The 19,150-nt window shown below is 41.0% G+C and overlaps 1 protein-coding gene across 5 annotated transcripts in view; it reads right to left on the bottom strand.

Annotated features, from left to right (window-relative positions):
* The window catches only part of rit2 (Ras like without CAAX 2), a 260,805-nt gene extending 247,266 nt beyond the window's left edge, over positions 1 to 13,539 (bottom strand). For 2 of the 5 annotated variants that reach the window (XR_010003669.1, XM_008103644.3), the window contains exon 1: positions 13,078 to 13,533. Coding sequence is in view for 4 of the 5 variants with exons in the window: in XM_008103644.3 (XP_008101851.1) it covers positions 13,078 to 13,180 (103 nt within the window). In the remaining variant the exon portion in view is untranslated. Of the gene's footprint in view, positions 1 to 13,077 lie in introns of all 5 variants that reach the window. The other 3 variants (XM_062972597.1, XM_062972599.1, XM_003214517.4) reach the window with 3 other exon arrangements.
* Positions 13,540 to 19,150: the final 5,611 nt, after the last annotated feature.

Genomic DNA, 19,150 nt, shown 5'->3' with positions numbered 1-19,150 from the left:
AGCCTCCAAAGAAGGAGCCTCCACCACCATTCAACAACTCATTGAATGGGTCTACTCTATTCTAGTTTGGAGTAGCCAGCAGGATTTAAACCATGCAATTCTTGGTTGATGTGTAAAGGAAATATTTGTTTATTTATTTATTTACAGTATTTATATTCAGCCCTTCTCACCCCGAAGGGGACTCAAGGCGGATCACAATGTACACATGCATGGCAAACATTCAATGCCATATGAACACAGAGACAGAGACACAGAGGCAATTTAACCTTCTCCAGCTTCCGGTTTCCTGAGAGTATGCCCAATTCCAGCCACAGGGGAAGCATCTGCTTCATTATTCACTGTGACGCCAATACCTCCTCATTCCAAATGCTGCTGGATAATTTTTATGGTGTCGTAAATTAGTTAAATTAGCCTCTCCGCATAAGTGGTACCTAAATTTCCTACTTGATAGATGCAACTATCTTTCAGGTTGCTTAGGTCAACAATGAGCAGGGCTATTTTTTATTTTAATTGTCGAGTGCTCACTCTGACAAGGGCTGGCCTTGAACTCATGACCTCTTGGTCACAGTGAGTTATTGCAGCTGAGTATTAACCAGCCTGCGCCACAGCCCGGCCCTAGAGCCATCACCAGGTGTCTTGGCACATATAGCTACTGCTCGCTGCACAATGTCAGTATTCAGCAGAAGGATGGTTTAGCACTCTTACTTTGTGAGTACATGAATACAGATTTGTACTATTCAAGTATAATGTAGAGCCACAACTATGACATTTCCCCTCTCTGTTCTTCAGCACACTTTGAAATGCAATTGGGCTCCTACCAGCTGTCCCCTTGGGAGTCAGTCCCACAGGACAATCAATCTCAGTTTCTTTTAGCAAATGTTTGCTGATAAATGCCCTCCCTTGCTAAGCCCAGTGAGTGAGCACCTTACAGCCAAATGAAATATTCAGCATAAATGCTCCTCGGCTCTAATTGAAGAATTCATCCCATTACCTCCACGGCTTGTAACGTCCCCCTTTTCCCATACCAAGCTTCATTAGTGTTCATGTTCTCTTAAAGTTTTACAAATTGCATGAGCTTCCAAGACCTCTAGCCTCATTCTCCATCACACGAGCTGGAATGCAAAAAAGCCCTTAACTAACAGCCCAGAATCCAGGGGTTTATTGTTTGTTGAAACAGCACATGTACGAGCCCTTTAATCCCATCCTCATAAATCTGAAACTGGGGTCTTTAATAATATTTTGTTGCTCTCCTCTGACCCTTGTTCAATTTGTCAGCATCTTTCCACCCCCTTTCTCCTTTCTCTGGTTTCCAAAGAGAGGAGACCGCATGCTGCATTCTCTCAACAACCGGTTGGTATTTGACTTACAGAAAAGAACCCATTAAATGTACACATGGGAACCATAATTGAATCCCACTAGCCTCTGGCATGTGAATCACAGACGCAGGCAAAATAATGAAAGTCTTTATACTTGCTTCCCCCAGGCGGAAGGAATTCTGACCATCAGTTCTGTCCAGATTTGTAAAAATTAATGTTAATGTGAAAATGAATGTATTTGAACCTGTCAGGGGGTTGATAAACTGCTTGAAATAGAATGAAGCTATTTTCTTTTCTAGACAGAAAACAGCACAGCCTGTTTATTCCAGGGAAATGTTCACTGCTGGAGTTCTTTTCTCTCTCTCCTGATATGAGCAAGTGTAGTGGAAGTGATGCAAACATACATACAACATGATTCAACCTGTTTGCAATGGGAGAATTAAATTGACGCTTACACATGTGAATGAAAATCTCACTGAACTCAATGGGATCTGCTTCTCAATAAACATCTCAAACCAGTGGGACATAGAAGGGTATTAGCACTGGCTAGTTATAAAGCAGAAAAAAGGCAACTGGTGGCCATTCAGTCATTGTTTGATTCCAACTTCCATTATCCCTCCCCACTCATCATCCATGGACTGCTCATAAAACCCACAGTCCAGTAGCTTCTGGACGACACCAGATTGCCCACCCTGATATGAAGGATACTCCAAATTTTCCTTGGGGCCAGATCTACTCCAGCTAGGAGCAGTAATACAATGTAGGCCCGCTTATCAAGATCCAGGTACAGGAACATAGGTAAAATTGTTTGTTCAATCAACCAAGTGCCAGAAGCTTCCACCATATTATCCAAACAAGGTACTTCATCCCTCTCTGTGTTTACCTCTAAATTCTCCCCAAGACACTCCACATGGTTCCGTATTTATGCTTCCCATTGCTCTTACTTGGGTTATTGGTGTTATTTACCAAGTCCTGTTGGGGTCACCAGCTGATGGAAAGAATACAATTCTAGGAAGGTTTAAGTCCACCAGCACAACTCCCTAGGAATGTCTAGGTTCTCCAGCACAATTGAAAGATCTAGAGATTTCTAGAGAGGTGGTCTCTCAGGTTAAAAAAGAAATGTGGATTTTTTTTTTGTTTTTATTGACAGTTTTCCAACTTTTACATGAAGTGCCCACAGACCCAGAAAATGTCAAGGACTGACTGCATATGTGTTTGCTTGTTTGTTTCTAATGTTGCACATGGGATTATGGTCAGAGTTACATCTTTTCTCAGTCTCATCTATTATGCGATGTAAATATGTTGATGTAACATCAACCATTTAAAAAATAGAAAATCTAGGGCCCCTTCCACACAGCAGAATAAAATCCTACATTATCTGCTTTTAACTGGGTTATATGGAAATGTGGACTCAGATAACCCAGTTATTGTGGGTTATTCTGCCTTGATATTCTGGGTTATATGGCTGTGTAAAAGGACCCTGAGTGAGATGAAGTGAATTTAGATAGGTCAATGGATTTAACTCTAGCCTTGATCTAATCCAAGGACAGAAAATATCATAGGGGGCAAGAGTTACAATTCCCTGTAAGCCACATTTTCTCCATTTTTCTACATAGTAAATTTGTCTACTATTTAAAAATGTTATTTATAATTTTGAGGTAATCCCATTAGCCTGTTTTATGCTGCAAAGGGTAATTGTTTAATAACATATGTTAATATTTAAATAACTTATCTTAATTCGTAGGTTTTTCAGGATATGTTTCATTATTTGAGAACAAATCAAATGGTGAGAAGAACATCTTGGAAGTTTGGACCCACCTTAAGGACCCTGGTGGATGTAAATTAAGCTGACAGGTTGCACTATTCTTCTCCTTGTTATATAAAAACTGAACTGGTCTAACCACCTGCTGTTTCAAGAATTTACCAATAAAGAACTGAATGAGCGGCATCCAAAATATGTTTAGGAACTTTCAGTGAAGGAGAACCTATCATCTTCCAATGTAATCTATTCCATTGATGAATGGCTCTTACAGTCAGGAAATTTTTCCTTATGTTTAGTGAGGATCTCTTTTCTTGAAATTTAAATCCTTTCTTGTAATTTGTTTGGATCCTACCATATAGAGCAGGAGAATTCATCTTTCAGATGTTCCAAGATGACCATAATCTTGGGGCCGGGCTGTAGCGCAGCTGTTGAGCAGCTGCCTTAAATCACTCTGACCATGAGGTCATGAGTTCGAGGCCAGCCCGTGGCGGGGTGAGCACCCGTCAATTAAAAATAAAAAATAGCCCCTACTCGTTGCTGACCTAGCAACCCGAAAGATAGTTGCATCTATCAAGTAGGAGATAAGGTACCACTTATAAAGTGGGGAGGCAAGATTAACTAATTTACGACCTGGAATGAGGAAGTGCTGTCAGTGTGGATGATGAAGCAGCTGCTCCCCCCTGTGGCCAGAATCGAACATCCCCTCAGAAGAAGGTTAACTTGCCTCTGCGTGTGTCTCTCAGTCTCTGTTTGATGTGTTTATGGGCATTGAATGTTTGCCCTATGTGTGTTATAATGTGATCCGCCCTGAGTCCCCTACGGGGTGAGAAGGGCGGAATATAAATACTGTAAATAAATAAATAAATAAATATCAGATCTTATCTTCTCCAGGTTAATAATAGCCACCTTACTAAGCAGTCTTCATATGGTTTGTCTTCCAAACTATCTACCTACAATATGCTCTCCTTTGGACATATTCTAGCCAGCAAATAGGCTTTTCTCATCATGGTAGTCACATAACAAATAATTTGAAGAGAGGGAGATTTTATGGCCAACAATTTTGATGGCTTTCAAAGGAAATTCTACATAATGTTCTCAGAGGCTTGTGGTTAAAATAGCTATATATTAACTCCAATTGCACAATTACTCTAGACTGCTATCCAAAGTGCTGAACCTAATGCGCCAAAAGTACTGAATACTTCCGATTAAGTCAAACTCAGGCCGTTCTTTAATGAGGTGAAACACCTGATCTGTCATTGTTTGTGTTGAAGCTCCCCTGCTCTGCCCTACCCCAACTTGTTTCCCAGTTCTTTCCTTTCATTCTTAACCCAATGCTTTGTGCAGCCTTCTCAGCTAATTACTGCAAATGCAGAGCAGAGTGCCTTGTAATTAATTATAGTTATTAGTGTAATTAGTAGAGCTAAATTAAAGCTTGAAATGCGGGGTCTTTAAAATATATTTTCTGTATATCTTGTTTGTGACTAAATAAGAGGTTAGTATAAAAGGGAATGTTTGCTCATGTTTTATAGAGTTGGGATGTTTCAGTGGTAGGACAGCTGCTGTGTGGCAGATGCCAAGGCTCCTTTCATTTGGAGCTGAGCCAAAGTTCTGCTTTGCATCCCTTCCCTTTGTTTCATGGATCCAAGTTGGAAAGATTTGCTGTTTGTATGATTAGACATCAAGTTGGTTTCAACTCTTGGTGACTCTATGAATGAGAGAACTCCATGTGCCCCATCCATCCACAGCACTTTTTTTTATTCAGCTCATGAAAAGGATTCTTCAACTTAAAGGCATTCAGGCAGAGCATCCAAATTGATTATGGCATGCAGTTCAAAACATTGCTTTGGTCTCAGTATGTATATCATGGGTGGGGGGATCATAAAGTTGGAAGAGACCACAAGGACCACCCAGTCCAAATCTTTGCCAGCAGGCTGCATGAGATCCTCAGAGGCCAAATATTGCATCTGTAAAACCTTTACCACAGTTTCTCTGATCGTCCTTGAATACCCACATAAATAAATAAAAATAAATAAAAATAATAATAAACTTTGTTTATACCCCACTACCATCTCTCATAGGGACTTGGGGAGGCTTACAAAATAGCACACAATGGTGCCATACCACACATAAAATGCAGTACATCAACATTTAAATCAATAACACAATTATATAAAACCACACATATAAAATTAACAACAATTCCATTTAAGTAAAATGGTCAGTGAAATGGCTATAGCCACTGAATAAAAAGATTCATACAAACAAGTTGATGTCCCAGCTGTACCAATCAAAATGTAGACATAAAGTGCTAAAGTAATTGGAAAAAAAGTTTAGCTACTGACTTAAACGTTATTAAAGGCCTGTTGAAAAAGCCATGTTTTTAACTCTTTCCAAAAGTGCTGCAGTGTGGGGGCTTGCCTACGTTCCCTGGGAAGGGCATTCCAAAGCCGGGGGGCCACCACCGAGAAGGCCCTCTCTCTTATCCCCACCAACTGTGCTTGAGACTGAGGTGGGACCGAGAGGACGGCCTCCCTGGCTGATAAAATAAATAATCATTCTGCATTATTTTAAGAAAACCAAGTTGGGGGGGGGGTGTTAAATGAGGGTCACTCTATGTGACCACTCTATCTTACTTGTTTAATTCAATTGTGCCTGGGGATGAGAAAAAGGTTGTCAGAGGGAACAACCTGATGTGCAGTCTAGCTGAGGCCAGGGTTCAACCTGTGCAACTTCTCCTTCAGCCCCCTCCCCCCCTTGGGTGAAACACCTGATGACAATCCAATGCTATTGCCAGTTCTTTATTTGATGGCCAACCTCGGACATATCCTCTTACGTCATAGGACTTTATAAGAAAGAACAAACTCCCCAGCTTAGCTCCAAGAACAACCTCTTTTACCACGTGGGGTGCTCACAGGATCTAAGCAGGATGCTCCAGAGCCCCATCCTTCACCAAAAGGGTGACAAGTATTACACCAAACTCTTAAATTCTCCCCCTGACACTTGGCTAAACACCCTAATTATAGATACCACCCTTAGCCTAGTCATCAAAGTACCCCAGACACAGTATTGAGAAGGCAAAAAACCCAAGGTAAAGAGAATATACTTACTAACAAAGCTCACACTGATCTGAGAGTGGGCCAGAAACTGAGTAGAGGATTGTGAGGGGGTATACTGGTCTTAAATAGCCCACAGTTTCACCCCATGTACCTGTCATGTTATGCCACCAGCCACTTTTACCTCTATTCAAGAAGGCCAACAAAGTGCCATTCTTGTAAGTGTGAATCCTTGTCATAATAATATAATAATAAATAATAATAAAACTTTATTTATATACCGCCCTATCTCCCAAATGGGACTCAGGGTGGTTTCTAATAATAAAGACAATACATACATTACATTACAGCGTAATAACACATTATTAAACAAAGTAAAACTATACAATTAAATAGCAATAAATAACACTTACACAACCTGATCAAGGTGACGGGAACCATAAACCCTATATATTAATTAAATTATTTCAGGCTAGATAAGTCTTGTGCAGTATATTCAGGTCCAGAGGTCGGTGGTATTCCAATGTAATTACTCAAAAAGCTGCCAAAACCACCAGGTCTTCAGTTCCTTACAGAAGGTGGATAACGTAGGGGATTGCCTGATCTCCTTTTGCAGTGCATTCCAGAGCCAGGGGGCCACTGCCGAGAAGGCTCGTTCTCTCATCCCCACCAGCCGCACTTGAGACAGTGGTGGGAGCACTAGGAGAGCCTCCCCGGATGATCTCAAGGTCGGCACTGGCTCATAGGAGAAGATGCGATCACGGAGATAGGTAGGGCTCGAGCCGTATAGGGCTTTATAGGTCAAAACCTGCACCTTGAAATTGGCCCGGCAGTTTATCGGCAGCCAGTGGAGCTGCTTTAATAGGGGCATTGTGTGCTCCCTATAGCTGGCTCCCGTTAGAAACCCACAACGTGCAGGCGAAGGATAAATAACAAATTTCTCATGAATGATATTCTATTTATTAATTTATCTATTTATTTCATTATTATTTTACTTTTCACTCAACAAGAGAACAGAGAAATTCTACAGCAGAAATATTCTACAGTTTGTGATCTGTTTTATTGCACCAAGTCTCAAATTTGAAGGGAAAGTGGTATAAATGCTGGCATTAATGAATCCATAAATCGTAGCAGGTAGATGATGATTATCACTGAAGTCAAGCATATTGGGAGCATCCAAGATTGTTGAAAACTGGCTTATACTGGGTTTCATGGGGGTGTCTTTATTACTTTACATTGTGTCTTAGGCCAAATATAGATGCTGTTTTGTGTCTTCAAGCTGATAGTGACTTGTGGCAATCCTGTCACAGAGTTTCCATGGCAAGATTTGTTCAGAAGGGAGGTTGCCTTTGCCTTCCACAGAGACTGTGAGAGTGTGACTTGCCCAATGGCATCCAGCTGGTTTGGTGGCTGATTGGGGATTTCAGCCTGGTCTCAAAATGTGTAGTCCAGTGCTCAAACCATTGTATTACATTGATTTTTCTTTAGTAAAAACCTAAATATGTATGTGGAAACAATCATTGGAAGTTTAGCAATCATCACAGCTTTATTACAGACACCCAGGCCAAAATCCTCTGTTTGCACACACATAAGTATGTTTTCTAACAGTGAAATTATATATATATATATATATATATATATATATATATATATATATATATATATAATCTCCAGTAGTCCTGTGCAATCAATTGAAAAAAAATGTTTCAGTACTCATTAAAAAATTAGGGAGTGGTGGGAGGGGAATAGTTTCTAAAGTGTTTCCAAAGTTTCCAAAGTTGGACGAGGTCTGTATCGTAACTGTTGTGACTCAGCTGGAGTCTCAGCGTGACTCTGATGGGGATTGTGGGATTCAGGTTCCGTAATGCCTCATGGGCCTTGTAGTCCTGCTCCCAGCGCCACCGTGGCTGATGAAGATGAAAACATGGGGTTTTCGCCAGCTCAGCAAGAGCCGGAATCTTTCCAGATGCCTGATGTTGATGTTTTTGCCCAAGAACCCATTAAAACAGACCTTGAGCAGTTCTCACCCCTTTTTGTTAGGAGACAATCCTATACCGCGGGCAGACGAGAGAAGGAGCAGATTCGGAGGAGTTTGAGACTTGCAGCTAAACAAGACACTGATTAGCCATGTTTCCCCTGGGAAAATCTAGGGAGTCTCACATCTGGAGAGAGCTGTGTTTCGTTTCCTGTTCTCTAGGGAAAGAGAACGCTGGACACCTGCTTGGCAGGAAAACGAGACCCAGTTAAATGTGCCTGGCACGGTAGATTCCGTGCGGAGTCAACAGAGCAGCTTCAGGAGTGATTTCATGTTTCCAGCCTAGTGTGGACTTCGCAAAGTCCGCAACCCCAGTCTCTTTGCTTTGCCTAACCAAGTATTCAAGAATTGCCTTGCCTTGTTCCTAGCCACGGACCTTGTTCATAGAATCAAGTTTTGTTTCCAGCCTTGTTGTGGATTTACCTCGGAGCTTGAACGACTCTGGACATTTCCCCACACTATTGCTTGGCAATAGTGTGTGTTTCGTTTTGTTGGATTCTGCTTTGAACTCTAATATCATTTATTGGACAAAACATTTCTGGACTATATTTGACCTCATCTGATAGGTCTGCTTCTGGACTATATTTTTTACTTGTTTTTATTATTCTTATATATTTCCTTAATAAAGATATTAGATAGTTATTGGCCTCTGTGTTCGGTTCTTAGTGCTCCGTTGCCTTGGGCGTGACAGGTTCAGAGTGTGCCTGCTGTGAGAGATGAGGAGCAGGGAGACATTCCCATGGCAGGGAATGGGGTTGCTGATACTGAAGATGATACTGGAGCTAGCCAGGTGCAAAGGAGGATAGCTCCCTGTTAGATAATGTGCAGACAGAGGCTGCTGGCCTTGATGGAACAGAATCTTCTCTGGATTGAACTGGTTGTTTGGAATTTCAGTGCAGGAGTGTTATAATAGCAAACAAGAAAGAGAAAGAGGTCAGAGGCCAAAGAAATGCATTCATGCTGTGCAGAGAATATGAAAGGGAATGCTGAGAGAGAAATCTTTGTCAAAAGCAACGTATCGTTTTGGAGTGTAGAAGCTAGCTCTTGCTTTCCTGGATTACCTTGCAGCCTTGTGTATTCAAGTTATGGGACTTTGTCAAGCATTCATGGAACCTTGTTTTATGTCTTATGTTTTCTTGGATTGCTCTTTATAGCCTGGGTTTTGCAACAATCTTTGGGATCTTTACTTTTGCTTTTTAATAACTATTTATTTTCTATTTCCTAATAAACTTCAAAAGAATTCAATCTGTGTACAGTCTGGTGTGTTCAGCAAGGTGAAGCTAACCTGAGGTGCGACAGTAACTATAATGAGTTAACTATTTTTATTTTTGTTAAGTAATTAATTGTGCCAATGGGGAAACTTCAGGGGTTCCTTTCTCCCCTTGTTAGAGCTATTTCCATGAAACTTGCTACAATTATAGAACACGCTAACCATTGTTAGCCCAACAAGTTTCAGAATGTTTCACCCATCCACAATTTTTGGGAATTTTCAAAGTCTTTACTTAGCAATGTTTCTTTTAAAAAGACTACAAGAGCTATCTCCTAGAATTTTCTATAAAATGACACAAGATAATAGGGAATCATTCCTCCCAAGTTTTAGAAATATTCATACATCTACTGAATTTTGGGAATTTTTAAACTTTTGACAAAAATGTTTTCTAAAAAAAAAAGCTGCAGTATCTATCTCATTGAATGTCTTTCATATTAACCAATAGAACTTTAATTTAGGGATTTCTTCCCAGCCCAGCACTGATTTACTTACTTGTATTGAAGTACAGTGTTCCCCCGCTACTTCGCGGTTTGCTTTTCACGGACTCCCTGTTTCACAGGGAAACAGGGGTATATTTAAACATTATTTTAATTGTTATGTGGCCTTTCTCCCCCTTGCAAGCCCCGGGGAGCTAGTGAACCCTTCCAGTGCCGGCTGGGCCCTTGCTCCGGGCCCGTCATGTTCCTCTGGCTGCTTCCCTACATCCAGGAAAGAAAGAATGCTGCTCCAGCAGGATGAGTGAGTGAGGGAGGGTGGGTGAGAGAGTGAAGGCCATCAGTGGCAGCAAAAGCCTGGAAGAGGCAGCCAGGTCTGGCTTCTGCCTCTGCTTTGCCCCCTCTTCCAAGTCCTCCACATTTTCCGGCGTGGCCCGGCTAGAGCGGAGGCAGAAGCTGGATCTGGCTGCCTCTTCCAGGCTTTTGCTGCCACCGCCGGCCTTCACTCTCTCACCCACCCTCCCTCCCTCACTCATCCTGCTGGAGCAGCATTCCTTCTTCCCTAGCTGTAGGGAAGCAGCCAGAGGAACATGACGGGCCCAGAGCAAGGGCACAGCTGGCATTGGAAGGGTTCACTAGCTCCCCGGGGCTTGCAAGGGGGAGAAAGGCCACATAACAATTAAAATAATGTATAACTATTAAAATTAAAATAGTGTCCCTACTTCGCAGATTTCCACCTGGAATGGAACCCCCACGATAAGTGAGGGAACACTATATCAGTCAGTCCTCCTCTTTGTAGATTCAACATTTTACTGGAGCTCTGACTAGCTGCTGCTATGGAGGGATACATCTCTCCCCTATCTTGATTGGAGCTTTCTGATGCTGAGCTGAATTCTGGGAAATATAGTTTAGGGCAGGGCCTTTTGAATACCTTGCCTTCCCAAACTACCTTTCCCAGAATTCTATGCTATCTCAGTCTCTTTCCCAGCTCACTGAGCTTATCCCGCTCTTCTGCTTTCCTCTCCTCATGGTGAAAGGCCATTAATTTAAAGAGGAATGACAGCCTTTTTGTCTCCGCCTCACTTACACTGAAAATGAAACTGACATTGATATGTTGCTGAGCATTACAGAATTTAAATGAACAAGTATTGGTTGAGTTTTGATTCTTAAGTTTTTGCATATCCCCCCCTATGTTTCGTAATATTTGTTCGTATATACAAAACGTATGAATTAGATATGCTTTACTATTTAAAAATAAAATTTTGCACACCCCTAGTATCCAGTTTCTCCTTGCACACAAATTTTCTGGGGCTGTGAAACAGGACCCAGGCACAGCCCCAACCCAAATCCAAATAGATTTTGGGTTGGAGTGTTTGAATGCAAATGTTTGTACTGAAAAAAGCCTTCTCAGCATCCTGTGTAAATATATTGGCCAAACTTACACTCTGCCAGGATTGTGTCAATAGTCCCAACTAGCATAAAGACCTTGAATCAATGGGATCCATTGATATGTTGACTCCTTTTTTTGAGAGAGAGCCATCATGGTTTGAGAACCGGAGATTGCCAATGTCCTGTTTAGCCATGGAAACCCACTGGTTGTCCTTGTGCCACCCTTATCCCTGGAAAAAAGGTTTTGGTTTGCCATAAGGTCATCATAAGTTAGAAATTACTTGAATTCATGCAATAGAAAAACTCTAGTTCAGTGGTTCTCAACCTGGAGTCCCCAGATGTTTTGGCCTACAACTACTAGAAATCCCAACCAGTTTACCAGCTGTTAGGATTTCTGGGAGTTGTAGGCCAAAAACATCTGGGGACCCCAGGTTGAGAACCACTGCTCTAGTTGGTACAGTACTGCAGTCATGATTAATTTTGACAAGAGTAAATCTGTTGAATAAATAGGATTTGCCTATATCTCGAATTACCATTCAACAATTAATTCAAATAAGTGTACTCTCATTAGGACAAAATGATGAGATTCAAGCACATAGTCTTCATTCTTGGGGCAAAACTTTGACACTTGGCTCAGGTGCTCCCTGGTGCTGCGTCAACTATTTGGGAATTAAGGAATGGCAATCCTGTCCTTCTGTGCTGACACAGCCGTCCTTCCAGAATTGCCCCTTTACTGGAAGACACTTGGTAGGTCACTAAAATGCAACTCCTCATTTCTTGGGTTGCCAAGGTAGTTAAAGAGAAAGCCCAGTTCATATACAAAATATGTATGTCTTGATTCAGCTGTTTGTTCAGTCTAATAGTGCTGAGCCTTAATAGAGTGTTCCAGGCTTAGCAGATGTAATTATAGGCATGTTGTACAGACAGGTACATCATCCTGGGAAGCGAGCGCCAAGACAGAGCCTGCGTGCTCAGCAAACTGGCTTCAAGATTAGAGGATGCTTAGTGTCAGTGAAGATAAATCAAAAGGTTACAAGCTCTGGCAAAAGAGACCATGCTGGACAGAATAAACCACGCATCAGGAAATGCTGCTACCACTGATAAATAGCATCTCTTTTTCTTTTGTTTCCTTCAGGGCATCATAATATGCTCAATTCCATCAAATGTAATCTCCCGAGAAGATCAAGCACACCCCCTATAACTTTGCAGGCAGGAGGTGAGTCGGTTATGAGCAAGGTCTGATGATATGCAGTAAATAAGTCACAGTGGAAAGTTTTAAAAAGTTATCTGTGAATGTCCGGCTTGACTTTTCACTGCCAAGTTGATTTCGGAAGCAATTTGGGGTGAGTTGTGTCAGTATCTCTGTATATTTCTGTTTAACATTTGCAAGTAGCAATCACAAAATCCCTTTCTTTATCGCATCACCTGAAAGATGCTCAACAACATCAGGGAAACAGAATTGCCCATGCCAACCAAACACATACAAAAGATTACCCCAGAACAGGTCCAATAGGGGTTGGACAGCACGGGTTCTGAGCAAATTGCAAACCTTTCTTCTAGAACAATTTAGGCAGCTGGTAAGTCTTTGGCCTGATAAATAAAAGCTCCAACCCCCCTTTCTCTTCCTTTCTTGTGGAAGCTGACTCACTTGTCTATATATGAGGACTATAGTGATTTTGCATGGACTTTCTTTGATATACATTCATTTTGATTTCATAGGTTAATGCACCATATACAGTATATATGTATTTATCTCCCCAACACACGCATGTCCCAGCATTGTTCTTTTAAAAATCCATACATTAAAAAATAACTTACCACTTTTGCCCACTCCGCCTGATCCCAGCATCACCACCTTATACTCCCTCAAGCCCCCCGAAGAGGTCCTGGAGGAGTTGGGGGTTTCACCTCCGGCCTCCATCTTCTTTGAGGGGAGCTGTGCAGAGCTGGCAGGCACTTGCTTTGAAACAACTATAAAAGCAATTGGAGAGGGGGAGATATGGAGTGGTACCTAGGAGAGGTACGATTTAGCAGCTTCACATGCTTGCCGCCGTGCCTGCCGGAGCTGCAGAAGGTCTCATAGCAACCAGTTTTAAGAGCTTCCAATAAAAATCCAGCTCATCACCCCCTCCTCATTCTCCTTCTCTGTGTCTCTTTCTCTATTGCCGTCCTCTTCCTGGACACACAAAGCTGTGCATTGCTTACAAACAGTACACCTTCGTGGTTTATAAGGCTCTTCTCTGCTCTCATTTATCTGGAGAGTACATGTTTCCCTCTTGCTTTTTTGAGCTCTGATCTGTTTCCAGAAACAAAGGGTTAATCCAAGCTTAAGGTGAGATGGCAGGAAGGGGAACAGCCCTTGAATAATGGTGGGGTTTGGATTCACCCCACTTTCAAATCTAGGAAACAGATGGAATAAATAGAGCAGTGAGATTGTCTGCTGAGACTGGTAAGGGCAAGTAGGGAGAAATGTACAGAAATAACCCTTATATATGCATCTCTCCATATCCATGGCTTGAAAAAACATTTTTTTTTAAATCCCCTAAACAAATTTTGATTTTAGCATTTAATATAAGGGATGCCATGTTACTATGCCATTGTATTTCATGGGACTTTGGCATCCACAGATGTTGGTATTGGGTGGGGGGATGTTTGCACAGATTCCATGGGTGCACTGTATTTGCTTGATATATCCTCAATTTGGAGATGAATGGGATTGAACTCAACACTTCCAAATTCCACAGAAAAGGCCTGTTTGAACATATGTTGATTTGGGAACTTGATAGGGCTTCTTTCAGTCGATCAGAAGAATATCATTCTACTTTGGGCCATATGAAATATTCAAGCAGTACCCTGCCGCTAGCAATGTATGAATCAAATGTTTTAGCATGTCAGGTATTCCATCATCCACAGATAACTCTTTTCATATTTCTTTTTATTTATTTTTAGAATGTTTTTATTAAGAGTTTTTCAAAATACAATAGCAATTACAGACAAAAAAGAAAAAAGGAAAAAAGAAATAATGCACCATGAAACTAAATAAACCAAGATAAAAGTGATTTTTGGCTTTCTTTTGACAGTTATAGATACATATTCATATTCATATCTCTATTGGTAAAACAGCACCAAACACTTCTTCCATTAATTAAATTTAAGTGTCTATCAAAATCAAAAGTTATTGTATCATTTAATTTTTTTGCAAAAATCCATAAGTAGTTTCCAAGATTTTAGAAATTTCACCAATATGTTTTCTTGAATCAAACCAGATTTTTTTGCATTAATAATATATAATTCAGTTTCAATAACTATTTCTCCCTAGTCAGTAATATTTGAATTTTTCATGGTTATGATACAACAGTCTTGCAGCTGTGGCCATACACTGAAGTAGTCTTCTGTTGCACTTTTCCAGTTGTTCATCCATAAGTTTCAAAACAGAAAGTCTTTGTTTTAAATCAGTGTTTACATTTTAGATCCTCTGTGCCATGTACATATTTGCACCTAAAATACTTTAATCTTTCCGTGTGTCCACCATACAAATATGATAAATTGCATTTTTGTGTTGTTCACATTTTCCAACATACATTCAAAACAACCATTACATATTCTAGATAATTGCTTAGGTTTTCATGTACCATCAAAACAATATTTTATATATATAAAAAATCACTCTAGCAGATTTCAGACTGAAAATAATACACAGATATTATGCATGCTTTTCTACAAGTTAAACCAAGACAAAGGCACTTGCAAACATTTGTATATGCATTTTTTGTCATCATACATTACTTTCAAAAGCAACATGAAGTTTTCCAAATGAATGTTGTGAGCAGCAGAGTTGATCAAAGATCCCATGTAACTAATGATACTGTTGCTTCAAAACTGGGAAAATCCAAATTTAGAAACATAGAATAAGGGGGCTTCCACACTACACCTAAATGTGAGCTGAAGCGGGTTTAAAAAACTCGCTTCGGTGCGCGTTTAAGTCCCCACCCATTCCCAAAACCCAGATTTTCCTGGGAGGGTGTCTTGATATCCTCTAGGAACCCAAAAGGTTCAAGATGGCTGTGGAGAGTCTCCACTGGAGACTCACCCCTAGGTCATTCTGGTTGGTCCTGAAACTACCCAGGGGTGAGTCACCACAGGCTTTCAGGAAGGCCCAGATCTAATGGGGTATTTAATTAATTCAGAATAACCACACGTCATTTGGACGCTCCCGGTAAAAACTCAGACAGGTCCCGCTTTTTCGGCTTGTCTGGATGGACCCTAATAGAAATGTAGAGTTGGAAGAGACCACAAGGGTCATTTAATCCAACACGATTCTGCCAGGGAAGGTCACACAACCTAAACACTACCAAGGCTCCATTTTAAAACCTCTAGAGAAGGAGACTTCTCTTACCATCAGGATAAAATCTCTTTTTCTGTAGTTGTACCATATCCTAGTTTCTGAAGTATCAAAAACAAATCACCTCCTGCTTCAATGTGACTCCCTTTCAAATATGTGAACATTGCTACCATGTCCCCTCTGAATTATTTTGTCCAGGATACCCAGCTCCTTTAACCTCTCCTAAGACAAATGCAGTTTTCAAACCGTTGACCATTTTGGTTGCCATCCTCTTGAAGATTCCAGCTTGTCAATATCCTTCTTGAACTGCGGTGCCCAGATCTGGACACAGTGTTGTTCCAAGTGAGGTCATGAGACTGTGTTGGAGGTGTCTTTGTCTTTAGCTGCTCTGCAAATCCCTCATTAATTAGGCAGGACAATATTTCCACCATTGCCTCATCAACAGAAGTGTTTAAAAACTTGAGTCTCAAGCACTATGCAAATCTTAAGTGATTTTTGTGCCAGCAAGTGATGGCCTTAAAGACCAAAGGGGATCATTTAAAATGCATGAATATGGATAAGATCACACACAGGGAAGGTGCTGTCAAGTACCCAAACACTGGCCTTGAAAAGTTAACACCTATTTTGAGATATAGGGAACAGTATAAGATCATATTTTGTAGAGATGTTTACAACTATTTCTCCATTGGAATCTGGGATACTGTAGATGCGAAATACAGGGATAATTTCAAATTATGCCTGATCACAGTAAGCATGGTACTTTGTTTTTAGTGTTAGAATATGGCTCTGGAGACCAGGATTCAAATCCCCATTTTCACTCACCTGGAGTTTCACATCAGGAAAAAGTGAGATATCAATAAATGAATACATAAAAAATACCAGTGTGGTTTAGTGGTTTGAGTGACCTTGGGTGATTCACACACTCTCAGCCTCAGAAAACCTCATGGAAGGGGGGATGGATTAGAGAGATGGGCCGAAACTAACAAAATGAAGTTCAACAGGGACAAATACAAGATACTTCACTTCGGCAGAAAAAATGGAATGCAAAGAGGCCTGGCTTGACAGCAGTACGTGTGAAAAAAGACTTTGGAGTCCTCGTGGACAACAAGTTAAATATGAGCCTACAATGTGATGCGGTGGCGAAAAAAGCCAATAGGGGTATAGCGTCTAGATCCAGGGAAGTCATGTTACACCTCTATTCTGCCTTGGTCAGGCCACACCTGGAATACTGTGTCCAATTCTGGGCACCGCATTTGAAGGAAGATGCTGACAAGCTGGAAAGCGTCCAGAGGAGGGCGACTAAAATGATCAAAGGTCTGGAGAACAAGCCCTATGAGGAGCGGCTTAAAGAGCTGGGCATGTTTAGCCTGCAGAAGAGAAGGCTGACAGGAGACATGATAGCCATGTACAAATACATGAAGGGAAGTCATAGGGAGGAAGGAGCAAGCTTGTTTTCTGCTGCCCTACAGACTACGACACGGAACAATGGCTTCAAATTACAGGAAAGGAGATTCCACCTGAACATCAGGAAGAACTTCCTCACTGTGAGAGCTGTTTGGCAGTGGAACTCTCTCCCCCGGGCTGTGGTGGAGGCTCCTTCCTTGGAGGCTTTTAAGCAGAGGCTGGATGGCCATCTGTCGGGGGTGCTTTGAATGCGATTTCCTGCTTCTTGGCAGGGGGTTGGACTGGATGGCCCATGAGGTCTCTTCCAACTCTACTATTCTATGATTCTATGATTCTATCCAAAGGGCAGTCTCCTCCCTTCTGTAGCCATGCCCCTGTAAATAATTCTGAGGACCTATTTCCAGCACTGGTCTCCTTCAGCAAAGGTGGCAAAACCACTCCCTTGTATCCAGCAATGCAGGGGGGGGGGCAGTTAAATTTAGGCATTTTGAAGGATGTTCAGAAGGCCAAGACCTCATTTATTTCAGATAAGAGAAATAGGAGTCCAGATTATATTCAAAAATAATATTACACAAAGGATCCTGAAATGGATATACAGGCCTACTGTAGTTTACTGAAGTTACTAGAGGTATGCAGGGGAAGGCAAAGCAAAATGAAAGCACTGCCCCCTAAAATAAGGATCCACCCCCAAATTTCCCTTCATTGCCCAAAAGTCTAGCCATTAAACACCTCAACTGAGCATTTCAAAATACAGAGAATAATTAAGTTTGATAAAGGAAAAGGGATAGACAAAGCAATGAACAAAATTCAAACAGAAAATATAATAGTTCTAGATGAGTATTGGTTTCAGCATCTCATTCTCTGCAAAGCTAGAAACTGAGAAATTCATTTAAACCACACATTTTTTTTGACATAAATTTCAATTTGGGACTTATTGTGTGCAAAGTTTTGCATAGCTGTTTTGCATGGAAAGGAGTATCCTCTGTGCAGGAAATATTTCTGCATTGCAATCTTTTCTGTACAGAAAATGCAGTTTTCTGTCTAAATTAACTATGTGCTAATTTTGTAGAAAATAGATTCCAAACTGGAAAGATTATCATCTTCTAGGCTGGGTTTCCCAACACTTGAAAAACATATTTTGACAATTTTCAAATATTCTTTCAGTTCCTACATGCAATGGCATATGGATTAATGGAGTCTGCAGCTCAGTCTATGATATTTCAGTGCAACAGTTGACCTCCCCATGCTGTGTCTTAGTTCTGTTCCTATGCTGTGCTCCTGTATTATTATGCTCAATAACCTCAGAAGAGAGGCCAAGCTGATTAAAATACAATATGGCTGTTAACCTCTCAGTGGAGAGCAATTATCCATTTCTTTTCCATTCAGCACTTTACTCAGGAAAACACAAAATACCTTTACTTTTGTCCCTTTGAGGATTACGAAATTGTTTGCCTGCATGCAAGGAAAAAAAAAACCTTAGAAAACCTTAAGGAAAAAAAGGGTAATTTTCCGAGAGGTTTACAAATGTGTTTTCAATGCTGGCCACCAGAGAAGGTGAGCTGTGGCAAACCTCTAGCTGAGTTAAATGCTGAAGGAAAGTGGCACCAAAGTGGATTTACCTACAGTAACTGACAGGCTGTGGGCAGCTTGTGCTGAGAAGCTAAAGGTACTTTGGGGAAAGAAATAAGCACCGAATACAAAATGCTGAACAGCCATATGGAAAGCAGCGAGCTATGAGAGAGACTATAATATACTAATTAAGATCTAGGCACCATGGTGCCATGAATCTTCAATGGGTGCATTATGAGGATTTGCATATAAATGTAGGCACCAGGGGAAACATTTGTGTTTTGCTACATAAGCCTGATATAAAAACACGAGGGTCGAAATAAATTTTGTTTTTCTTTTGCATTAATTCGAAAAATGATACTCCAGACGGATGAGATTGTGGGTGGCTGGTTTTTGCTACAACAGATTAAAATGGATGCCATTTCTGGGGCATATTGCATATCCACAGATTGAAAACTAAAATATGTGTGTGAGAGAGAAAGAGTTGGTGTAGTAGCTTGAGTATTGGACTACAACTCTGGCATCCAGGGTTAGATTCCCCTCTTGGCCATGGAAATTGATTGGATGACCTAGGGC

Source organism: Anolis carolinensis, chromosome 2 (genome assembly GCF_035594765.1).
Source record: "Anolis carolinensis isolate JA03-04 chromosome 2, rAnoCar3.1.pri, whole genome shotgun sequence".
In the NCBI taxonomy this organism is placed as follows: domain Eukaryota; kingdom Metazoa; phylum Chordata; class Lepidosauria; order Squamata; family Dactyloidae; genus Anolis; species Anolis carolinensis.
Note: the sequence above shows the minus strand (reverse complement) of the source record. Positions and strands in the feature narration are given on the sequence as shown.